The sequence below is a fragment of the Idiotropiscis lumnitzeri genome, chromosome 17 (assembly GCF_059441095.1).
Source record: "Idiotropiscis lumnitzeri isolate Australia: NSW breed Sydney's pygmy pipehorse chromosome 17, RoL_Ilum_1.0, whole genome shotgun sequence".
Classification (NCBI taxonomy): Eukaryota; Metazoa; Chordata; class Actinopteri; order Syngnathiformes; family Syngnathidae; genus Idiotropiscis; species Idiotropiscis lumnitzeri.
The window spans coordinates 2182162-2208500 of NC_142407.1; the positions used below are offsets into that span (position 1 = coordinate 2182162).

The 26339-nt window shown below is 48.0% G+C and overlaps 1 protein-coding gene across 1 annotated transcript in view; it reads left to right on the forward strand.

The window, feature by feature from the left end:
- The first annotated feature begins 14047 nt into the window (after nucleotides 1-14047).
- LOC148319697 (uncharacterized) overlaps nucleotides 14048-26339 on the forward strand; it is a 156339-nt gene continuing 144047 nt past the window's right edge. Inside the window, exons 1-3 of the mRNA XM_088280203.1 lie at nucleotides 14048-14146; nucleotides 14266-14303; nucleotides 21524-21806. Coding sequence (XP_088136329.1) covers nucleotides 14048-14146; nucleotides 14266-14303; nucleotides 21524-21806 — 420 coding nt within the window. The remainder of the gene's footprint in view (nucleotides 14147-14265; nucleotides 14304-21523; nucleotides 21807-26339) is intronic.

Genomic DNA, 26339 nt, shown 5'->3' on the forward strand with positions numbered 1-26339 from the left:
TCAACATGAAGTGTTCTGTTTTGGATCATAGAAGACAACTTCATAATTGTTAAATATTTGTACAAAAAAAACAACTAATATAAAGCATCAGCCCTGTTCTAAAAAATAAATAATTATAAAATATTCAACATAAAATGTCCTCTTTTAGGATCGATCTATTAAAAAAATATGTGACCCCCCCAAAAAAAACAAAAAGGCTCTGAAATATGAGATAGAGGGACTAATGAAACAGATCTGTTAAATATAGTCAATTAACATCAAAGAAGAATTACATTGATTCCATTATGCAAGGGGACTTGACAGCATTGAATTAATCACACAATCATACAGCAACTTCAATAAAATAACTGGAAATTTAAAAAAAGGCAAAAACAGTTGGACAAGTACAACCAAGTACAGAATTTCCTTCTATACAACAAAATCTGAAGCAAGTTAATGGACAACCAACACAAATTGTGAAAAAGAATGTCATGATTCTTGTGCGACTGTGGGAATAATGAGCAAATTGGAGCGGGATACCAAAAAGAGCAAATGATGCAGCAGCCGCTCATCCTCAACCAGGTGCAACGCTGAAGCTGTGAAAGAGCTGTATTTTTAGTCCAGATTGAGGGTTTAACAAAAGCACGGGCCCTTGAACGAGAAGAAGCTAAATTAAAGGCTAAAATGGAGATGTTGGTTCTTGAAATGCAACTTGCTGCTGCAGATGCAAAACTCAAAAACATGAGTTTGAGCGTAAAAAGCAACAAATCAAGGCGAAAGAGTTAGAAATCCATTATGATAATGGTGAATGGGATATTGACGACATTTGCGGATTTGAGTGTCCATCCCTCTGTGTTGGTGCCACTCACCACTGTTTTGGGCCACACTGCTGTCTTGGCTCTCCCTTTAAAGATTATTTTAACGCAATTTATAACATTTTTGGGCAGTGGATGATGTTTGCCGGGTCGGCCTATGCAATTAGGCAGATCGCCTTCCATGCTGGCCCATACGAAACCACTGGCTTGTTTTATACATGTTATGTAGGAGCCTAAATTCTATTTAAGTTAATTTATGGGTGGGTATTGTCTTTGACGATATTGAGAGCCCTGTTGAGGCACCGGTCGGTGTAGATGTCCGACAGTGAGGGGAGAGGGCAGCCAATAATCCTTTGCGCTGTTTTGACCGTCCTCTGGAGCCTCACTCTGTCCTCCTCAGTGCAGCCGCTGTACCAAGTAGACACAGTACATCAGCAGTCTCTAGATGGACGAGTGGAAGAAGGCCAGCAGAAGCTATTTGTCCAGGTTGATTTTCCTGAGGACCCTTAGGAAGTGCAGACGCTGGTGGACCTTCTGTATCACTGCTGTGGTGTTGTGTGTCCAGGAGAGGTCATCGGAGATCTGTACTCCCAGGAACTTGAATGTGTGGACCCTCTCCACACACACGCCTTTGATGGAGAGGAGGGGTGGTATAGTCTTGTTCCTCCTGAAGTCGATGATGATCTCCTTCGTTTTTACAGTGTTGAGCTGTAGGTTATTGTCCTCACACCAAGATGGTAGGCTCTGGACCTCATCCCTGTAAACTGTCTCCTCTCCTTTTGAGATCAGACCGACCAGTGTCATATCATCAGCGAATTTGACAATGGTGTTGTTTCCGTGGGCCGGGCTGCAGTCATAGGTGTAGAGAGCATAGGGCTGGGCAATATGACCTCAATCAATATCACGATTAATTGAGCAATTTTACCTTGACAATGATAAATGCACGATAAATTACCCCCGTGGACCAAAATCAAAATAAATGCAGGAAATGCATATTAACTGCTTTTTTTATTGTCCAACTGGTACACTTTACTTTCAATAGAAAATAAAAGTACAAAAATAATGTGGATAAACATTCCAAATAGCTTGCTTTGCATGACTTGGACAATGTCACAAAGAACAGGAGAAAAGGGTTACCTCTAGCAAAACCTTTTTCTGCAAATGGCTTGCGCCAAGGCACTGTAATGCCATGTGCAAAGGCCTATATTTGTGTTAAGGTCTCTTGTAAACAATATAAATAATGTACAAAGGAGATATTGTGGTCAGTAAACAAAATGCTAAATAAAATGGAAAAAATGTCAATGCAAGCCAAATAAAAAAATGTGCATCATCAGGAAAATGTGCCGTCTCGAGTACTCTGTTGCACAGTCGCCACTTGTCGTCTATGTAACGGACAGTCAAGCTCAAACAGGGATTCATGTTGCGACTCGACCACAAGTCGGCTGTGGTTGCAAAATGCTTGAAAATGTCTAAGTTCCCGTCCTGATGTTGTCCATATTGAGAGGTACGGTGTGTCGGCTACTTTCATGAGGCGTTTAATCCTGTGTGCTCCACAGTAGCTAGATGAGCTATATCTTTAGCTATGTGCTAGGCTATCGTGTCCTCCTCTGAAACGTTCTCTCGTATGGTGTCGCATCCGTTATGGCATGTTGTCACTTGTCGAACCTTGTTTCGCACTTTGAGCTTTTAGCAGCAAGTCCCAAGTCAACAGCATGGTTGTGTTGTAGGTGGTGAAAAAGAAAAGGTTGGACGCGCTGTTTTGGGTGCTTACGACACACTTTGTAGTTTGAGTTCTTTTGCTCAAACATCTTTATGGAACCCAAAATATTTCCAGACGACAGATGTCCAATTTCTTTTCAGGACAAGCGCAGCAGGAACAACTGCAACTAACGTTACTTCGTCTTCAGCCATGAACGCGTCGTCAGTTTCCTTTCTTGTTCTTAAAGGGGCATGCACGTAGCCGCAGAGAGAAGAGACTTTTCTTTCCTTTTCTTTTTTTACAACGAATTTACCGACCTGGGCAAATTGATGTCGGTTATTGTAATACATTTCGGTAACGGTAAATATTCGGTTTATTGCCCAGCCCTAATAGTGCGTACAGGGGAGGGCTCAGCACGCATCATTGAGGGGAACCGGTGTTCAGCGTTCGAGTGGAGAATGTGAAAGGAATGTAAGAATTGGAGCGTGGCATAGTTCATGGTATGTTGCTACATCCTGGGTGTGGGGGTGGAACTGTGTGTGTGTGGGAGCATAAGCAACAGAATGGGGGTTGCGGGGGTTGTGCAAGAATGGAATGTTGCAGGATCACCAGAAGGAGGGGAAAGCCGAGATGAACAAAGCACAACCAGGAGGAGTCGCCACGGGATTCGGCGGGAGAAGAAAGACCAATAAGAGCAAGCTAAAGTTAACTGCAGGATACACATAGCCAATAGAATCATGCCAGGATGCTTTTGTCTGTGTGTCATTTACATATTGTATAGTCACTACTGGGCAACTCGGAAAAAGTTGAGTAGAGTTCTGTGGATGGCAGGAGAGGTGTAGAGTTGTATTGAGAGGGATCCGAGACCCAGGCGATTATGTAATAAATCTGTGTATTGGGAATAAATCCGCTCGTGCGTGAAAATGCCGGCTTCCTGATACCTTTCTATTGCAGAACGAGCGCGCATATTGTTGGATGAGTTAGAGTTGGGTAAGGTCGCAAATTGGAGTCAGATTACTAATTTGAGGTTACATTGGTTTAAAATTAAATTCTAACATTAATTTAGAGCTAAATTCCAACAATTTATGGTGACCCCGACGTGATGCAAGGGAGGTAAAGGAAGTCAGGAACTTCAAGAGAAGAAAAAGAGGTCTGGGACCTCAGAAAAAACCACAAGAGTCGGAGGCTCGGGTCTGGGACCCACGTCCACACCAGGTGAAGACCTGATAAAAAATAAAGGATAAAGGAGCCGCACATCCGACCGTCCTTCCTCTTGGGCCCACAGTGACATAAGGTAAGCAGATCCTTTTCAAATTCTGCACATTGGCAACGCTAGATTATAAGAGGAAGGAGGATCGGAACGGCGTTAAAATATATATGGTTAAATAAATAAATAAATATATAAATAAATAAGTGTAACAGTGTGGACGATAGTAGAGTATAATCTGGGATTTACCTACTAGAATAGTTTGGAACTATTCGTGGTTACGATACGATTGAAATCTGGGATTTACGTATCAGTGTGCACGCTGTGTGAGTGTGGTGGCTAAAATTGTTCTGCGTATGAAGTGCTTGGGACACGCACGGGTGGATTTTAAGATGGCGGAGGAGAGGAAGTATGATAGTGATCTCGGGTGTGGCACGTTAGACGAACGGAATGAAGTCTGGTCGGAGATTAATGGTCATTACGCTAAGCTGGAATCACAGTTGATTAGTGGAATAGAAAGTATGAAAATTAAGAAAGAAAAAGAACGGAGTCAGAAGTTGTTTTTAAAATTAAAAAAGGATGAATTGTTTCGCGGAGAGCCCGGAACGTGGGACATGTTGAAGTTAGCGTGGCAGTTACAGAAAAAGGAAAGCAGAATGTTGGCAGATATTTGAGATATGAAGGGAGATCAGAGCCAAGCCGGATGGCGGCAGCGTTATAAACTTAAAAAGAAAGTGAAGGGATTGGAGAAAGAGAGACGAGGCATTCACCAATTGGCAATTATTGCAACTGCGCTGGCGGCGATAAAAGAAGAAGAGAGTGAGGATGAAGTGAGTGGGACAATGGAGAAAAAGACGGAATGCCTGAGAGGCATTTATCCACAGTGGCAGACTCGCGAAGATATGTGCTTGAACCGCCGCCGTATCCGACGGCGCCATTGATGGCCCCTGGAGTCACCTTGGGAGGCAGAATGGTTCTAGATGTAGAAGATAACGATTCACGAATGGCGCCAGCGTCCATACAATTGATCGAACAGGCTGTGAATAATGAGAGAAGGAGGGTGCGCGGAGAACAGCATGGGGGTGTGGAGTCGCCAGTGCTGGCCCCGGGGGCGGCAATAGCAGAAGGTGGGGGCACCCCTAGTGCGAGGAGTGGGAGAACTTCAAAGCTAATGAAGAAGGAGGCATCGCGAAAGTTGTTGGAAGGACAAAGGGTGCAGAGTGAGGAAAGAGAGATGTTGGAGGAGGTGATGACGGGGGCACGGAAGCAGGGGCAGGCAATGCCTAGCAACGCTGACCCCCGCGAGGAGGAGGGGGAAAGTGAGGAGGAAGATGAGGCGGTGTTACGCGAACAGCGCCAGATGCTCAGAGCGTTGAGTTTAGGAGAGAGGCTGGGCAATAGGGAAGAGAGCGTGTCTAGGGCGGAGCAAGGCTATAGTACGCGCAGTAAAAAGAAAATGATGACACAGCAGGAGCAGCCTCAAACAATGGCACCCCTAGTGGTGACTCATGCTGGCCGTCACTATGAGCCTTTGGTGCTCCGGGATGTGGCTGCAGTGGTGGAAAAATTGCCTCCTCTGCATAAAGGGGCACGAGCCTGGATCACTAAATTCTTAGCTGCCATGTCAGGACAGGGAGTAGCATTGGGGGATTTTAGACAAGCCATTTTGGGATCATGTTCCCTGATACAATTACAGAATATTGAGGGGGCAGCTGGCACCCGTCAGCTGGGGAGAGAAACGCCCCTGGCTGAGATCTCAGAGGCGTTGTTCCGAGAGCTGAGGGCGGCCTTTCCCTCCCCAGTGGATGTGGTGCCAACAAATTTTAATTACAGAAAAGATGTGGCTCCCGAGCAACATTATGCTCAGGCATTGGAGCAGTGGATTGAAACCACAGGTAAACACCCAGGCAGCTATCCTGAAGCTGAGATGATGTTCAGGGCGGCGATGCTGAACGGCCTGGGGTGGAACTGTGTGTGTGTGTGAGCATAAGCAACAGAATGGGGGTTGCAGGGGTTGTGCAAGAATGGAATGTTGCAGGATCACCAGAAGGAGGGGAAAGCCGAGATGAACAAAGCACAACCAGGAGGAGTCGCTACGGGATTCGGCGGGAGAAGAAAGACCAATAAGAGCAAGCTAAAGTTAACTGCAGGATACACATAGCCAATAGAATCATGCCAGGATGCTTTTGTCTGTGTGTCATTTACATATTGTATAGTCACTACTGGGCAACTCGGAAAAAGTTGAGTAGAGTTCTGTGGATGGCAGGAGAGGTGTAGAGTTGTATTGAGAGGGATCCGAGACCCAGGCGATTATGTAATAAATCTGTGTATTGGGAATAAATCCGCTCGTGCGTGAAAATGCCGGCTTCCTGATACCTTTCTATTGCAGAACGAGCGCGCATATTGTTGGATGAGTGAGAGTTGGGTAAGGTCGCAAATTGGAGTCAGATTACTAATTTGAGGTTACATTGGTTTAAAATTAAATTCTAACATTAATTTAGAGCTAAATTCCAAATATGTGTAGGGGCCGAGCATCACAGTCTGGGCTCTGTTGGTCAGAAAGTCCTTAATCCTGGTGCGTGTGAGGGCGGGGAGGCCAAGAATGTCCAGTTTGGGGATGATGTCTGGGATGATCATATTTAATGCCGAGCTGCAGTTCACGAAGAGCATCCTGGCATAGCTCTGCTGTTGTTCTAGGTGGTCCAACACAACATGCAGAGCAGTGTCGATGGCATCCTCAGTGAATCTGTTAGCTCGGAATGCAAACTGGTTTGGGTCCAGTGTGGGAGGCAAGCAGTCTCTGATGTGCTGGAGAACCATTTTCTTAAAGCACTTCATTTTGACTGGTGTGAGAGCAACAGGACGGAAGTCATTCAGGTGGGTTGTGGGTGACCTTTTGGGGACGGGAATAATGGTGGAAGTTTTCAAGCAGGAGGGGATGACTGCTTGAGAGCCAGGGAGCGGTTGAAGATCCTGCAAAAAACATGTGATAGCTGGTGGGCACATGCTCTGAGGACTTTGCCTGGTATTCCGTCTGGGCCTGTAGCTTTCCTGGGGTTTACTGCCAGGAGCGCACGCCTCACATCGTGTTCTTCTAAAGTGAGTGTGGGGGTGTTGAGGCATGGAGCGCGAGGGTGTGGCGGTTGGGGTGAGTCAAAGCGAGCAAAGAAGCAGTTTAGCCCCTCCGCCAGCAACGCACTCAGGTCTTCTGGTGTTATGCTACCTCCTCGGAAGTTGGTGATGCGCTGTAGACCTTGCCACACCTCCAGTGGACTGTTGCTGGCAAGGTGGGACTCAAGCCTCCTCTTGCAGTCCATTTTGGCTTGCTTAATGCCTTTTTTCAGGTCAGCACGGGCCACACTGTCCAGAGCTCTGTCGCCTGACCTGAAGGCAGTGTCACGGGCCTTGAGTAGTGAGCGAACCTGGCTGGACATCTAGGGTTTGGTGTTTGGGAAAGTCCGAATGGTCTTGTTCAGAGACACAGTTTCCACGCAGAACTCGATGTAGTCCAGTACACACTGTGTGTAACCATCCAGGTCCTGATGATCAAAGAGGTCCCAATCTGTGTGATGGCGGTCTCATGCCATGTTTTAACAGTCTTTGTGGTGGGCCTGATTCTGCGTTTGAGAGGGGTGTACGCAGGTGCGAGCAGCAAGGACAGGTGGTCTGACTGGCCGAGGGGGGCGAGGGGAATGGTCTGTACCCTTGCTTGATGTTCGAATAAACATGATCAAGAGTGTTTTCTCCCCTTGTTGGGCACTTAACATGCTGGTGGAACTTTGGGAATACAATCTTCAAATTGGCCTCATTAAAGTCTCCCGCTACTATTTGAATGCCATCAGGGTGGGCCCGCTGTTGTTTGTTGATGACGCAAGCGAGTAGCGAACAGAGCGGTTTTCCAGGATTTGTAATTCCAGATCGTCAATTTTATGGATTACGGATCTGGCGTTGGTGAGGTAGAGACTTGGTGGTGGTTGCTTGTGGGGCTGCTCCTAATTCTCTCCTAGACACTTGCGATGCTGAGGGGGGCGCGTGTTACCATGCTTTTTTTCCGCCGTAGTACGACTGAACGATGTATGGTTTTGGACCCGAAATTGCAATCTGAGACAACGCAAATCTGAGATCCTCAAAGCTGCGCTTTGTGCCCCTAGTTCACGCAGTAGGTCTCGCAGTACTGAAAAAAAGCGTTGCCCTGTCGCTCGTTGTCCCGGAAGTAATTTCTTTCGCCGCGACTTGAATAATAGCCACCAAGCTATCTTGCGCCGCAGCAGTATGATCTTTATTTGTACTACAGTAATACCCCGCTACTTCGCGGTTCACCTTTCGCGGGTTCAGTGGTTCGCGGGTCTAAAAAATATTCAAAAATTAAAAACTTTTTTGCCCGGGCACGATCGGGGCTCTCCATTCGCTCTGCTCCGCGGGGGCATTGCAGTTTCGCCGAGCGGCACGACGGGGCGCTGGAGCGGTTAGACGGCCGGCGTGCGCCGAAGAAGAGCGTGGGCGAAGAGGAGAGGGGACGAAGAAGAGCACCTTCCCCCGGGCACGATCGGGGGCGACGTTTCGCGCGGTTCGGACCGTACCAGAGCTCCGGCCGGCGTGCGTGGCAGTTAAGCCGAAGAGGAGCGCCTTCCGCCCGGGCACGAGCGGGGCGACATTTCGCTCCGTTCGGGACCGTGCGAGAGCTCCGGAGGAGGCCGGCCGGCGTGCGGGGCAGTTAAGCCAAAGAGGACAACCTTCCGCCCGGGCACGAGCGGGGCGACATTTCGCTCCGTTCGGGACCGTGCGAGAGCTCCGGAGGAGGCCGGCCGGCGTGCGTGGCAGTTAAGCCGAAGAGGAGCACCTTCCGCCCGGGCACGAGCGGGGCGACATTTTGCTCCGTTCGGGACCGTGCGAGAGCTCCGGAGGAGGCCGGCCGGCGTGCGTGGCAGTTAAGCCAAAGAGGAGCACCTCTTCCGCCCGGGCACGAGCCTGTCAGTTATGAATGAATAAATGAATAAATAAATAAATGAAGAATGCCACCTTTCATTTCACAGGGCACACCGGACGGCGTACCAGCAGGTAAAAGTCGGGGTAATTAAATAAATACAAAAAGAAGAAATTGAATAAATACAAAAATAATGGCTGGGGAATAAAAAAATAATAAATTTTAATAATAATTAGTTTTTTTTTTGTTATAACATGAATTTGACTCTCTCTCTCTATCTACCCGTATTCTATATGGTGTACTGCATACAGGGGGGTATACTGTATACCTGTATAGGTTTTTTTAAGCATTTTTGAAGGGGCGCCGCTACTTCGCGGATTTTCAGTTTTCGCGGGTGGTCTCGGTCCCCATTAACCGCGATAACCGGGGTATTACTGTATATCTAAGTTCGTGCACACCAGCAGCAACGAGCTGCGCGATGACAAATAAATGACTCCACTAACAAGAACCGTTCTCAACGAGTTGGCGAACGAGGCGGCGCTAAGCGTGCTAATTGCTAAAATGAATTACAGAGTAATAAGTGCTTCGATGTACGCTCGACTTTTCACAGAAGTCTGATTCGAACCGCGTTTGGGCAGAGAGCCTGCAGCTATGAACAGAAATGTTGTATTCCAACCATTACGTATAGAAACATAAAATAAGACAACGGCTACGTTATCAATTTAGCAGACGCTCTCAGACCGGTGTTCTGAAATTCCTTCCTACCCATCGAGACGTCCTTCCATTGCCTAGTGCGCATGCGCACACATGTGCACACTGCCAACAGTGATTTTGTGGGAAGTTTGGAGCTTTTTGTCCTTCCTGTCGTTTGTTCGATTAAAAGTGGGGAGTACTTAATATTTTTATTTTCATTGAGTCTTATTTGAATTTCCCATTGCCTCAAAATACACTGACGTGTGCTGAGCACATTACTCGCGCAGTATGTATGCCACACTCGTTTGATATCGCCAGTAAAAAATGTTTGTAAATGTATATATGCATATACATATATAAATTAAAGTGTCAGGACGTCCTACCTGCTTGCGTCTACGTGTATTTTACTAAAATATATTTTTAATTCCACCTATATGCATGTAAACCAGACGATCTGAAATCACACAGTAGTACTTTGCTGGCAAATTACCCTCTGGTAGGAAATTTTGCAAGGGTAGGACATTTTGACAGATCACGCTGTCAAATCAGCCTCCGGTAGTACGATTCGTACGGGAAGGACGTTTTGGCAGAACACCAGATCTCGGAAACGGATGACGTCACCACGACGAAGAGGTTCGACGTCAAACGTTTAATAAATATTTGACATATCATTAATATATGCACCACAGAGTACTGGGTTTCAAGATCCATTCAATAATAGTTCTCAAAATTATATTTCAATTTAACTTTGCTAAGTAACATTTTATTGACATAATCAATATACAATTAACATGTACATTCGTACAAAATGTAAAAACATCGGTGGTGGGGGGGCGCAAATTGTTTTCTTCTTGGTAGGGGGGGGCGTGACAGAAAATAATTGAGAAGCACTGGGCTTCACACTCACCTACCACTACTTTGCAGTCGCTTATCTCCTTCAGATTACCCCGTCTACACAAGATGTAGTCTACCTGTGTACTCCTACCGCCACTCTTGTAGGTCACCTTAGGTTCCTGACTCTTTTGGAAGAAAGTATTCACAACAGCCATTTTCATCCTTTTTGCAAAGTCAACCACCATCGGTCCTTCGCGTTCTTCTCCTGGATACCAAACCTGCCCATCACCTCCTCATCACCACTGTTTCCTGCTCCAACATGTCCATTGAAGTCTGCACCAATGACAACTCTCTCATTTCTAGGGATGCTCTCAATCATTTCATCAAGGTCCAACCAAAAGATCTCCTCCAGCTCACAACCTACCTGTGGCGCATACCCACTAACAACATTCATCATCACACCTTCAATTCCTAGCTTCAGGCTCATCACTCTATCTCTTTCACAATAACTCCTACTCCATTTCTCTTCCTATCTATACCATGATAGAACAACTTGAAACCTGCTCCTGAACTTCTAGCTTTGCTCCCTTTCCACCTGGTCTCCTGAATACATAGTATGTCCTCTTTCCTCCTCTGCATCATGTCAACCAGGAGCTTAAAAAACAAGTTGCGGAAAGACTCGAATTCTTTATACAAATTTTCTGGAAGAAGTCATCAAGAAAGGTCATGTGGAACTTGAAGCAGTTGGTGCTGGAAGAGGGAAAGGTTTGGTATCTTCCTCATCATGGTGTGCAACACCCAAAGAAGCATAAACTGCCAGTTGATTTTGATTTCTCTGCCCAGTTCCAAGGTGTTTCACTTCATGAAGAGCTGATTCCAGGTCCAAATCTTACTAATACATTGTCAGGAGTACTGACTCGGTTCTGTCAGGAGCCATTTGCATTGATGATGGACATAGAAGGGATCTACATCTAAATCCGAGTGAGCCCAGATTACATACATTTTCTTAGATTTTTATGGTGGCCATGTGGCGACACCACAAAAGTCATCACAGAGAACAGGATGACTGTACAGTACAGCAACTGATTAGAGTTCTGATATTTAGTTTCTTCAATTTCTGGAGTTCAGGAAATAGTACAGGGCGGCCTTTTCTTAATCTCACGAGAAACTGTACTCGGGCGAGTACAATCGAAAAGTCGCGCCCGATCTCAGTCCCATTCTCACTTTATATAGGATTTCTCGAGCCAAGTTTTCTATGTCAAGGGTAATTTAGGTTGAATCGGTCATCCTCGCTCCCTCCCACGGCACGGGTCCGCGTCCAAGGGAAGGTCCTCTCCAGGTTAGTCATCGTCTGGAAGGTTGATTCCCGTCTGGTCCCCAAGACTGGCATTCCATAGCTGGCCTTCTCCGGCGGGCAGTCTCTCCGTCTCTCCTGCCGGCATTCCCCTGTAATCTTGTCGGTGTGCATGTGTGTGTGCTCCCAAATCAAATTATGTCTTTCGGAATGTGTTTTTACAATCGTGTCCCTGTGACCCCACCAGTGCCCAATTTGGTATGTTTGCATCTCTACAGCCTATGTGGAGAATGTGCTTTGTCATATTTGTCCATGAAGTGCTGTCTGGTTCAGTTTGTAATGTGCAGACTGAATATGTTTGCTGTGAATGTGAATGTGTGCAAGTTTGAGGTCTCAGTACTGAAAATTTCAACAAAGTTCACACATTTAAACTAAGTAATATAAATTTAGCATCTGAGAATAATATAATCAGTAAATACCAGGACTACAAGCGAGCTGAGGAGGAAGAGACGGGGATGTCGTGCTGGGGCTAAACGCCAGGCAAGGAGGAGACGATACCACCCCATCCTCCCGTCCGTTATTATGGGGAATGTTAGATCCCTCCCCAATAAAATGGACGAGCTAACAGCGCTAACCCGGCACGAGAGGATTGTCCGGGAGGCTAGCTTGCTGGTGTTCACGGAGTCGTGGCTAACAGAGCTCACGCCGGACGCCGTCGTGGAATTGGACGGCTTCCAAATACTACGCGTGGACAGGACACTGGAGAGCGGTAAGAGGAAAGGGGGAGGGCTTGCTGTGTTTGTTCATGATAGATGGTGTAACCCTGGGCACATTACTGTTAAGGATCAACTTTGCAGTCGGGACATTGAGCTGATAGCTGTTAGCATGCGTCCGTTCTATTTACCGCGAGAGTTCAGTCATGTGATCGCGGTGGCGGCGTACATGCCACCCTCTGCTAACAGTGAGACAGCCTGTGACGTACTGACTGCAGCTGTGAGCATGCTACAAACACAGCACCCAAATGCCCTGCTACTTATCTCTGGTGAGTTCAATCATGCTTCTCCTTCCTCCTCTCTGCCTTCATTCACACAATATGTAACCTGCCACACCAGAGACAATAAAATATTGGACCTTTTCTATGCCAACACCAAGGAGGCGTACAACCCTGGATCACACCGGACATTAAAGCTCTCCTGAAGGAGAAAAAGAGGGCTTTTGTGTCAGGCGACAAGGACGAGCTGAAGAGAGTGCAGCGTCAGCTGAGAAGGAGGATCCGAGAGGGGAATAAGTCCTACAGGATGCGGATGGAGGAACAACTGCAGCGGAACAATGCCAGGGATGTCTGGAGGGGCCTGAAGACCATCTCAGGCCACGGACAACCAGGTAAGACCCAGAAGGGGGGGGGGGGCTTCAGTGGGCAAATGATTTGAACCTATTTTTCAATAGGTTTGATCAAATGCCTGACCCCGCTCAGGCTCCCCTGCTGCAGCCCCCACCAACCCCTCCTGCCACTGCGAACGAGACCCTCTCTCCCCCTCTCTCTCTCCACAGGCTCCAGTTCCCAGCCTCATCAGACAACCACCACTTCCTCCTGCTCAGCCTTGTTCCTCACAACATCTCAGGTGAAGAACCAGCTGAGGAAAATGAAGGCAAGGAAGGCAGCAGGCCCAGATGGGATTAGCTCCCAACTCCTCAAATCCTGCGCAGACCAGCTGTGTGGAATCGTCCAGCACATGTTCAACCTGAGCCTGAAGCTGGGCAGAGTCCCCCAGCTGTGGAAAACATCCTGCCTGGTTCCGGTTCCAAAGACACCCCATGCGAAGGAGCAGGGCGTGCTCCGCCGGGACGTGAACCTGGGGCGGACGCGGGACGTGCTCCGCCGGGACGTGCTCCGCCGGGACATGAACTTGGGATGGACGCAAGGCGTGCTCCGCCGGAACGTGAACTTGGGGCGGACGCAGGGCGTGCTCCGCCGGAACGTGAACTTGGGGCGGACGCAGGGCGTGCTCCGCCGGAACGTGAACTTGGGGCGGACGCAGGGCGTGCTCCGCCGGAACGTGAACTTGGGGCGGACGCAGGGCGTGCTCCGCCGGAACGTGAACTTGGGGCGGACGCAGGGCGTGCGCCGCCGGAACGTGAACTTGGGGCGGACGCAGGGCGTGCTCCGCCGGAACGTGAACTTGGGGCGGACGCAGGGCGTGCTCCGCCGGGACAACAGCTTGAGGCGGACGCCGGGCGTGCACCACCGGAACGTGAACTTGGGACGGACGCGGGACGTGCGCCGCCAGAACAGGGACTTGAAGCGCCGGAACGGGGCTCAGCAGCTGGCGGGGAGCCGGAACGGGGCTCAGCAGCTGGCGGGGAGCCGGGACGGGGCTCAGCAGCTGGCGGGGAGCCGGGACGGGGCTCAGCAGCTGGCGGGGAGCCGGGACGGGGCTCAGCAGCTGGCGGGGAGCCGGGACGGGGCTCAGCAGCTGGCGGGGAGCCGGAACGGGGCTCAGCAGCTGGCGGGGAGCCGGGACGGGGCTCAGCAGCTGGCGGGGAGCCGGGACGGGGCTCAGCCGCTGACGGGGAGCCGGATCGGGGCTCAGCAACCGGCGGGATGCCTGCACGGGACTCAGCAGAACTGGAGGCGACCTCTATTGCAGCCGCTGACGTGGAGGCGGCTGTGGGCCGAGCGCAGCAGTCGAGCCGGGCGCAGGCGAGACGGGGGCCTATCAGCCTGCCGCCATAGGGAGTCAGGGGAACGGGAGACATGAGGGACCGTGACTACTGTTGCTGGTGAACGTGAGCTATGAAACGCAAGGGGAACGTGACTAGGTGCGGAAACAGACGGTGAACGAGGTGAACGACGCGAGGTAACGTGGGAGGTGGTCTCAAAACGGTCAAAGAAAAGGGTGACGGAAATTGTTCGATGGGAGGAAAGTGACGGGTCCTAACCGAATCTGTGTTGCGTTTGTATATATGTTCGAAAAAAACCTCATGATCTGAGTCGGCCAACAAGTGAGGGGGTGAAATGGCGTGGTGCTCTAAATCTTCATCGTAGTCCGAATCAATGATAATGTGGGGGGAAATAACCGGTGGGAAGTCGTTAATATTATCACGAGACGAATGAGGAGAAACAGACGAGGTGCAAAAAACTGATCCTACGTGAAGGGCACGGGGTTGGTCGGCAGGCTGATGAGGGTGGTTGTCCGATCGGTGACGACGATGACGTCGCCGAGAGCTTCCCGCTGGGTCCGTAGTTGGTCGGAACATTCTGTCAGGGGCTGCCGGTGAGGCGAGGAGGAGGTGGACCCAGAATGCGAGGAAGAAGGGAAAAGGGTAAGCTAAAGGGAATTTATTAAATTAATCAAACGAGGAAAAACAACGTGGCGTGGACAAACAAACGTGGCAGGGTGCGAAATGACAAAGACAAACTAAACGTGACTAAACAGAACAAAAATGACAAGTAACAAGGACCGTGACAAACACTGGGGATCGTGGGCATGAGCATGGGCAAGAGCGAGGGCGAGGGCGAGGGCGAGAATGAGAGTGGCCGTGACAGTCCGTACAGGGAGTAATGTTCCGACGCTGAGCTGTCGGGATGAGGTGTTCAAATAGTCCAGTCATTAAGTGAGCAGATGGGGATCAGGTGTGTGACGGTAACGGGGAACAGGTGCGTGGCTGGTGAGGAACGAGTGCTGAGGGGAAACGCCCCACTCAGCTGACAAAAACAAACACACATGGCGTGGGGGAAGGAGCGTGACAAAAACAATAACAAAAACACCTGACATGACCGACACGGGTCATGACAGTTACACCCTCGCTGTACCAAAGAGAGATTTCGCCGCTCCTTCCTGCCGACTGCTGTCAGACTTTTTAACAAGAACATTGGGTCATGCCTACAAACGGGAGGGCATTAGTGCAATTGTGCAGTCCGAGGATGCAATATACACTACTACTGTACTTTCAGCCAATGGTGTACTTAAATATTGACCAATGGTGTATTTTGTTTACCATTACAGTATTCTTATAACAGTACTTCTATCACTACAGTATTTCTATCATTGAAGGACGTTCACTATTACAGTACTTTTATCATTGCAGTACTTTTATCATTGCAGTATTTTTCTATCGTTGCAGTACTTTTACTATTACAGTACTTTTACCATTGCAGTATTTTCTATCATTGCAGTACTTTTCTATCATTTCAGTACTCTTACCATTACAGTACTTTTATCATTGCAATATTTTTATCATTGCAGTATTTTGAATCATTCAGTAGTTTTTATCATTACAGTGTTTCCCCCACTGTATAATGGACAGGCATTAGGAGTGTTTCCTTACACTACGTTTATACTGTGTATATTTGCATCCTTTTTATGAATGTCTGCTGCTAATGTTATACATTAACGGCTACTTACGCCGCCGACTCTGTGTGATCTATATCTTTGCTGCTGTAACACCTCAAATTTCCCCATTGTGGGACTAATAAAGGACATCTTTATCTTTATCTTTACAATCCCAGTCATTCATGTGAACGGTGCTTCTAGTTTCATTTGATAACGTTTTACATATTCAGTAAATCTTAACCTACTACATGTCATGATTGACATTCTGTCAAGTCAGTGTTTAAAATAATGCCACTACTTGTAATACAATCCTTCACTCCTCATGCCAAACTCTTACCTGCCGCAATTGTTTACCCGACTTATAGACAGGTCCTTAACTCCCCCGTCTCCTTCACCCCGCCAATTTAGGGTCAAAGTCATAATGCTTGTCCCATTTCTTTAAGTATTTTGTACATCCCGGAAATTTCTGTTCAATTTCCTTTTCTTTTGTGGGGGATTTCGACTTTTTCAGTCTGTCTCCCCAAGTGACAGCCCATTAACCATTTCTTCCAAAGTTTCACCATTTTCCTGTTATCTGTACAAGGAGAGATTTTCAGGAGAGAATGCTACGTGCCTGTTCACTACCCCTGACATCAATCTTCTACCTTGAACCTAAAGTCTCAGCCGGGTGTTTAAAAATCTCAGGTTGTGAACCGTTTTAGACCTCCTTTAAATACTCACAAACACAACAATAACAGGGCAGAACGGGGGCCCGACTGGTAAGCACAATGGCCTCACAGTGAGAGACAGCAGCGGTTGTGGGTTCAAACCCGGCTCCAGCCTCCCTGTGTGGAGTTTGCATGTTCTCCCCGTGCCTGCGTGGGTTTCCTCTCACATTCCAAAAACATGCATGGCAGGTCGATTGAACACTCTAAAATTGCCCCTTGGTATGAGTGTGATCGCGGATGGTTGTTTGTCTCTCTGTGCTCTGCGATTGCCTGGCAACCAGTTCAGGGTGTCCCCCGCCTACAGCCCGAAGATAGCTGGGATAGGCTCCAGCACCCCCTGCGACCCGAGTGAGGAGAAGCGGTATAGATGATGGATATATATATTAGAATTAGAATTAGAGAATTAGAAATCCCTTTATTGTCATTGTACTCAAGAGTGCAACGAGATTAGAGAGCTCCCCTCTCCAGTGCAATACAGCAAATACAGACAAATATATAAATTAGATAAATAAGAGAGTGCAATGGAAAATAATACTGAATAGGGTATATAAAAACACATCACGATGCTGTTCTGCAAGGTAAGGGTGGTCTCGTGTGTGTGTGAGAGTTCAGAATAGAGAAACTGTTTCTCAGTCTATTGGTCCTCGATTTGATGCATCTGTAGCGCCTGCCAGAGGGCATCAGGTCGAACAGGTGGGAGTTTGGGTGGGTATTGTCTTTGACGATGTTGAGAGCCCTGCTGAGGCACCGGGCGGTGTAGATGTCCGACAGTGAGGGGAGAGGGCAGCCAATAATCCTTTGCGCTGTTTTGACTGTTCTCTGAAGCCTCACTCTGTCCGCCTCAGTGCAGCCGCTGTACCAGGTGGAGACACAGTACGTCAACAGGCTCTCGATGGACGAGTGGTAGAAGGCCAGCAGCAGCTTCCTGTCCAGGTTGAATTTCCTGAGGACTCTCAGGAAGTGCAGACGCTGGTGGACCTTCTTTACCACTGCTGTGGTGTTGTGAGTCCAAGAAAGGTCATCGGAGATCTGTACTCCCAGGAACTTGAACGTGTGGACCCTCTCCACACACACGCCTTCGATGCAGAGGGGGGGCGGTACCGTCTTGTTCCTCCTGAAGTCGACGACGATCTCCTTTGTTTTTGCAATGTTGAATTGCAGTCTGTTGTCGTCGCACCAAGCCGTCAGCCTCTTTACCTCCTCTCTGTAGGCTGTCTCGTCACCTTCCGAGATCAGACCGACCACTGTCGTGTCGTTAGCAAACTTGACGATGGTGTTGTTACCGTGGGCCGGGCTGCAGTCGTAGGTGTAGAGGGCGTATAGGAGAGGGCTCAGCACGCATCCTTGAGGGGAACCGGTGCTCAGCGTGCGGGTGGAGGACGTGTAGGGGCCGAGCAACACAGTCTGGGGTCTGTTGGTCAGAAAGTCCTTAACCCAGATGCGTGTGAGGGCAGGGAGGCCGAGAATGTCCAGTTTGGCGACGAGGATGTCTGGGATGATCGTGTTGAATGCCGAGCTGTAGTCCACAAGAGCATCCTTGCATAGCTCTGCTGTTGTTCCAGGTGGCCCAGCACAACATGCAGAGCAGTGTCGATGGCGTCCTCAGTGGATCTGTTAGCCCGGTATGCAAACTGGTAGGGGTCCAGAGTGGGAGGAAGGCAGTCCGTGATGTGCTGGAGAACCAGCCTCTCGAAGCACTTCATGATGACTGGCGTGAGAGCAACAGGACGGTAGTCATTCAGGTGGACGGCGGGTGACTTTTTGGGGACAGGAATAATGGTGGAAGTTTTCAAGCAGGAGGGGATGACTGCTTGAGCCAGGGAGCGGTTGAAGATCCTGCAGAAAACATGTGACAGTTGGTGGGCACATGCTCTGAGGACCTTGCCTGGTATTTCGTCGGGTCCAGTAGCTTTCCTGGGGTTAACAGCCAGGAGCGCGCGCATCACATCGTGTTCCTCTACGGTGAGTGGGGGGGAGTTGGAGCATGAAGTGCAGGGGTGTGACGGTTGGGGCGAGTCAATATATATATATATATATATATATATATATATATATATACTTGGGACTAACCCATAGGATAGATTTGTGAAGATATATTTAATTGGTGTCATCGGTGGTTCTCACCCAAGACCGGCGATATGTAATTTAAATACCTGGACTGAGTTCCTTAAGAACATGCACAGGCTTAAGGTCAATATGAGTCCATCAACAAAATTGTGCAACCCGTTCTGATTCTCCTGTTACCTGTAAAGCATTTCGCATGTACTACATCCTTTGCAGTAAGTGTGGACACTCTCCAAGTGCAGACACGAGAAAATATGTGATACAAAGATATTTATTAATAATTAGAATAGGCAATCTCCAATATACAATCGTGAACTAGCCGGGGCTATCGACTATAGCAACTATGAAAAATAACTAACGACGAGGGAAAACAGAAAGCGCTGGTGGGGATTCTCACCAGGACGCAAAAGGCAATACGGAGGAACGAAAAGCGCTTGCAAAAGGCAAGTGAAAGAAACAACGCAAATAGCTTACCGCACAAGGGTAAGAGGAATCCAATCAGGTAAGTGATAAACAGAAAGCGCACCGAGCAATAGCTGGCGGAGACGAAAACACAAAAACGCAGTAACAAGATACACATTAACAATAGAGCGAACTAGAACGTGGAACATGAACATGAGCGACGTGGGATAACGATCCGACGCTGGGGAGTCAGTGTAAGTGTCTTAAATAGTGCGTGCAATCAGTGTGTGAATAGGAGTCCGGTGTGGAGCTGGTGGGCGTGTCTCGCAGCTGCTGATGGCCCGGCCCGAGACGATCGCTGGAGGAACGCCCACACAGCTGTCAAAACAAAAGACACATGGCATGACAGACACGGATCGTGACAATTTGTGCTTGTTTTGTAATGAGCACTGATGGACCAAGAACTACCCTGGACACAAAGAATGCATCGTTAATTGAGGATATAGACACCTTGCATACGCTTCATTTTTCACAACCAGGACATGCTCTGGTAGAACAGTAAGGTACTTTTCGAAAAGTAAATATATGAGATAATTTTTTTCAGGCGATCTTTAGGCGGGAACGTGATGCCATTATCAGATGATGATGATGATTCTTGTTTGGTCACAGTGGTTCTGTGACATCTGTGCTCCTTACCTTCCTAAAGATATTCCTCTGTCTCAAATAAATGTCATTTTGACATATATTTATGAAGGCATGACATTCTTGGTTTGGAACTTGGGCAGTGCCAGGTATTCGTTTTTTTTTTTTTTTTTGGTTTCTAGAACATGTTTGTACTCAGACCCCATTGTGACATCAACAGAGACTGGCCCATTGGAAGAAGCTGCCTGTGACTAGAGCTGGAGACACTGGTATTTCTGGTTTTATCCAAACCATTTATTTTTCATCATCTCACTGATTGTGTTTTCACTTAGTACAGTCTGGATGGCATATGGGATTATTATGAAAGTAGTCCACTGAGTGGAAATGACGACATAGAAATGACATCAAGCGACTCCTAACTGCCAAGTTCCGTGCATGTTGGCACTCACTGGACTCACATATGATTTCAAGGTCCTTCCCCCAGCTTTACTTCTCCAGGTGCATAGGTACAACAGGACAAAGAAATGACTTCTTTACTGCATATGAGCCGTTCCGTTCATCAATGCATACAGACTCAAGACAAGAATCGGCAGCGATGTGTCTACTCCTGTGTGTTTCCTGTGAACGTTTTTTCAGGCTGTTCTTATGTAGCTGCACATCACAGTGAGGACAAAGTACAGTGATTCGCTTCCCAAGCCACATTGTACGAGAAGGTCTGTCCATATAACTGCCTATTGAGGACACCTGCAGGAGGATTGTCTTGTCTTTCAATGTTGTTGAAGAGGATATTTCTGCATAATCTTGCTTGATTATCTTCACCTAATTGCCTTGGTCATCCACTTGGTGTGACGGTTCCTCAGTGACATGGACATTCACTTGGTATGATGATCCCTCATTCCATCCAGTTTGATGCTGGTACACTGCATGACTCCAAATGCTAAATAAAAACCTGTTGTCTAATGATGGTGTTTTTTCAAGAAGTTCTCCCAAGTATAAGCAAATCGGATTTGGGAATTATCAGCAGCAGTCTCTCTTCTGGTTTAGTCCCCCAACATATTAAACATGATGTGGTGGAACCCCTGCTTAAGAAACCTGGCCTTGATCAAGGTATTCTGTCAAACTTTCGACCAATTTCCAAAGTGCCTTTTATTTCTAAAACTCTGGAAAACGTGGTGCACATGCAGTTTCAATCCTTTTTTGATGTACACGTCATGGAGGTTTTCCAGTCAGGTTTCAAGAAAATGCATAGCACAGAGTCAGCCCTGTTACGAGTGTTAAATAATATTCTCCCGGCAAACGACACTGGAGACTATGTATGCCCTGTCTTGTTAGATCTAACTGCACCGTTTGAAACGGTGGACCACTATATTCTTCCGGCTTGTTTATAGCACCAGGTGGGCATTAGCGGTAGTGCTCTAGAGTGGTTTAGATCTTATCCTACTTGCAGGATCTTCTGTGTTCGCCTAGGTAGCACTGAGTACCACTGTGCCCCTTTGTTGTACGGTGTCCCACAAGGTTCTGTTTTGGGGCCCTTGCTGTTTTCGTTATACTTGCTGCCCCAAGGCTCCATCATACGAAAACATGGAATTTCCTTCCATTGCTATGCAGTTGACAGATCTATGTCCCGCTGAGCAAAAAAGACACTTTCTCCTTGAGACCACTTTTGTCCTGCCCATCAGTCTCAAACTTGGGTCTTAAACTGCACAGTGATTTTAAGTGATCAGCAAATCAGTGCTATATATATATATATATATATATATATATATATATATAACTCACAACACCACAGCAGTGGTAAAGAAGGTCCACCAGCTCTGAAGGTGACGAGACAGCCTACAGAGAGGAGGTAAAGAGGCTGACGGCTTGGTGCGAGGACAACAGACTGCAACTCAACATTGCAAAAACAAAGGAGATCGTCGTCGACTTCAGGAGGAACAAGACGGTACCGCCCCCCCTCTGCATCGAAGGCGTGTGTGTGGAGAGGGTCCACACGTTCAAGTTCCTGGGAGTACAGATCTCCGATGACCTTTCTTGGACTCACAACACCACAACAGTGGTAAAGAAGGTCCACCAGCGTCTGCACTTCCTGAGAGTCCTCAGGAAATTCAACCTGGACAGGAAGCTGCTGCTGGCCTTCTACCACTCGTCCATCGAGAGCCTGTTGACGTACTGTGTCTCCACCTGGTACAGCGGCTGCACTGTGGCGGACAGAGTGAGGCTCCAGAGAACAGTCAAAACAGCGCAAAGGATTATTGGCTGCCCTCTCCCCTCACTGTCGGACATCTACACCGCCCGGTGCCTCAGCAGGGCTCTCAACATCGTCAAAGACAATACCCACCCAAACTCCCACCTGTTCGACCTGATGCCCTCTGGCAGGCGCTACAGATGCATCAAATCGAGGACCAATAGACTGAGAAACAGTTTCTCTATTCTGAACTCTCACACACACACGAGACCACGCTTACCTTGCAGAACAGCATCGTGATGTGTTTTTATATACCCTATTGAGTATTATTTTCCATTGCACTCTCTTATTTATCTAATTTATATATTTGTCTTTATTATTGTTGTATTGCACTGGAGAGGGGAGCTCTCTAATCTCGTTGCACTCTTGAGTACAATGACAAAGGGATTTCTAATTCTAAAATTCTAATTCTAATTCTAATATATATATATATATACATACACACAATACAATACAATACGATGTTATTTATATAGCGCATTCCACAACAGCTGGAGCTGGAACAAAGCGCTTTTCACGACCTTCCCCAAGCATCTGATTATCCATAATGTTGTTACAATTGTGATTTGTATGGGAAGAATCATAATCCCTGATTGATGTATTAAGATGTGTGTCTCAGGACTTTTAGATTACTCTGTATTAGTGGATGTTGCATTGCCTTTTTTTTTTCGTCATGGTTTTATGGTTTTGTATTGCACAGTATGTGCTGTCGCAGCATGCATTAACACTGTCATTTTGTCATCATAATCATAATCATATATATATATATATATATATATAATGTCCGCTAACCACTGTCCCAGCTATGGGTTAAATAGCACCCCGCTTCCCCCCGCTGCCTTGTGGGCATCGTATGGACCGGGAAGGCCAAGGCAGCAAACCCCGACAGAAAACCCGGCTTGGACTCCGTTCGGCAGATGCTTGCAACAAAGCGGTGTTCTGGCAACTCCTGCAGCCAACCTGCTGCCAAACGTAGCGGTTTTCCGTTCCTTTGGATAACAACAGGAAGGCCGAGAGGGGAGCCCTGCTGCCTGGGAAACGCAAGACTTCCATAACAATTTTGCCCAGGCTTCTTGTGCACTGGAGATGACACTCCAGCTCCACTGACTGGTGGAGACACAACACAGGAGGTTAGCAGTTACCTTCTCAATTGGCGTAGAGTATGGGCGCCAGGGGCTACCTCTGGCGATGGGAGAGATGTTTGGTCTCATTGGACAGCTACCGCCCGCGTCAAGCTGGGCAGCCCCCAGCCAATAAGGTGCTATCCGGCCACAGCCTGCCTGCTCCACTGGGTGCACGGAGCTTAGGGATACACCCGAACAAGCAGGCTGTAAAATCACGCTCTGCGCAAGACAAAGAACCCACAGAAGATTCCAGCATTACGCCTGGGGTGTTGGAATGTCAGAACCATGACACCCGGGTTTAGCAACAACCTACAAGAGGTCAGTGATGTCCGTAAAACTGCAGACATAAACAACGAACTTCTGAAGCGCAGAATTGACATCTCGACCCTCCAGGAAACACGACTTCATGGATCTGGCTCCCTCAAGGAAAAGGATTGTACATTTTTCTGGCGGGGGAAACACCCTGAGGAAACCAGGGAATATGGAGTAGGGTTTGCTGTCAGGAACACACTCCTGGGAGCAGTGGTACCCCCCACAGGCGGCTCAGAGAGAATCCTGGCTCTCTGCCTCAATACATCCACGGGACCTGTCCACCGAGTGAGTGTGTATGCTCCAACACTCAGCTCCCCCCAAGAAATAAAAGACCGGTTTTACGATGAAGTCGAAGCGTCTGTGAAAAACCTCCCCAGCCGAGAACGCCTTGACCTCCTTGGCGACTTCAACGCAAGAGTCGGAGCCGACCATGACTCCTGGCCATCCTGCTTGGGACACCATGGTATCAGTAAACTGAACGAAAACGGGCAGCGCCTTCTGGAATTCTGCACATACCATCACCTCTGCATCACCAATACTTTCTTTCAGTCCAAACCCATCCACAAAGTCTCTTGGAGACACCCACGCTCAGGTCACTGGCACCAGTTAGACTTGATCATAACATGCACGCCTGATCTCAGAAGCATCCTTCAAACACGCAGCCTTCACAGTGCAGTCTGCGACACAGATCACTCGCTTGTGCTCTGTAGAGTCAAGCTACAAGCAAAAAACCTGTACAGATCCAAACCCAAAGGAGCCCCCCGCATCGACAGCAGCAGTACATACAACCCAACCAAAGCTAGAGCCTTCCTCCGTGCCCTTGAGGATTCTCTCCCCGACCCACCCCTGGACTGCTCTGCCCAGCAATACTGTGATGGCTTGAGGGATACCATTTACAACACAGCCCTGACAGTGTTTGGCAAAAAGCAGGGTAAGCCAAATGACTGGTTCGATGCCAACCAAACAACATTGGCACCAATTCTTGAGGAAAAACGCATCGCCCTCACAAATTACAAGTTCACTCCAAACACGCAAACTCTACAGGCCCTCCGATCCTCTAGGAGGAAGCTCAGACAAGCCTCTCTACGCTGTGCCAACGACTACTGGCTTCAGCTCTGCAGCGATATACAATCAGCTGCTGAAAGAGGCAACATCAGGCTCATGTTCGACGGCATTAAAAAGGCCCTCGGACCATCACCCCGCACAATCGCTCCACTGAAATCAGCCTCAGGAGAAACCATCACTGACCGCTCTAAATAGCTGGACCGATGGGTGGAACACTACTCAGAGCTGTACGCTAGGGACAATAGTGTCTTGATGCAGCCCTCAGGCTTGTAGGACGCCTACAAGTCATGGAAGAGCTCGACATGGAACCAACGTCTGAGGAGCTCAGTAAAGCCATCAACAGCCTGACCAGTGCGAAAGCTCCAGGAGTTGATGGTATAACCTCTGAAGTTCTTAAGTGCGGGAAGCCTGCCCTTCTGCATAGACTGCATAGGCTTTTATGCCTTTGCTGGAGAGAAGGCTCTGTCCCACAGGACATGAGGAATGCAAACATTGTCACCTTGTATAAGAACAAGGGAGACAGGAGTGACTGTAACAACTACCGCGGCATCTCGCTACTTAGCATCACCGGCAAGTTCTTTGCTCGAGTTGCACTAAATACATTCCAAGTCCTCGCAGAGAAGATCTACCCAGAGTCACAGGCAGGGTTCAGAGCAGGAAGATCAACTCTTGACATGATTTTCACCCTGAGACAGCTGCAGGAGAAGTGCAGAGAGCAACATAAACCTCTGTATATGGCCTTTGTCGACCTAACCAAGGCCTTCGACCTGGTGAGCAGGAGTGGACTCTTCCAACTGGTGGAACGGATCGGCTGCCCACCTAGACTCCTCAGCATCCTCCAGTCATTCCACACAGATATGAAAGGTACTGTCCAGTTCGATGGGTGCACCTCTGAACCCTTCAACATCTGCTGTGGTGTCAAACAGGGTTGTGTGCTGGCACCCACTCTGTTTGGGATATTTTTCTCTCTCCTCCTGCGCCAAGCCTTTGGAACATCAACTGAGGGAGTTTACCTACACACCAGGACAGACGGCAAACTCTTTCAATCTCTCCCGACTGAAAGCAAAAACAAAGGTCAGACCATTCACCATCCGGGATATGTTGTTTGCCGATGATGCAGCATTGGCAACATACACCGAGGAACACTTGCAGATTCTCCTCGACCGGTTCAGCCAAGCATGTCAAGATTTCAACCTCACCATCAGTCTAAATCAGGCATCACCAAATGGCGGACCGCGGTCTGGGACTGCGGGATGGTTCGGACCGGACCCATGGCCAATCTATGATGAATTTTTTTCAGGGCGCATTCACAAACGTTGGCGCTGAGATTCTAGTAAATACGGAAAAGGCGTCACTGATTTGAGCCAATCAAATCTTTTGTTTACGATCCACTGCCAATTGCGCAGCAGACCGGAAGAGAGTGCTGCTGACAGCATGCCTTGCTAAAAAGTTAGCGAGATCGATGCGTCTTGTTTTTAATGAATGGACGGAGAAATTTAGTTTCGTTCTGGGTGCAGCCAATTCAAAACCAGTGTGCATCATATGCTCCGTAACCGTCGCAACATTGCGAAGCGCCACTACGAAACACAGTGCACAGTTAGGTGAGCGCACGCAAAAACATCGACCTTCGAGTGCAGTACAACAGATTTTTACATTTTCGTTTACATCCCAGCGACATGCAAACGAATATTCAGTAAAAGTATCATGGATTTTGGGGAAACATAAAAAAACTTTCAAGTGATGGGGAAGTTGTGAAGCAGTGCTTAAATGTGGTTGCACAAACATTATTTAAAGGAAAACACAAAGCCCACATGTGTGAAATAATCTACCAAATCCCAATGGCCCTGACTCCGTTCCAACCCAGATTTAAGTCACTGGCAGGGCAGTCACAAACTCATTTTTCTCATTAAGAGAAGTTAAAAAAATATTCAAAAGAAAAAGTGGTGTCAAAGCTCATTTTGAATTAGTTTTTCATGAGGACAGCCATTTTTATTGATTG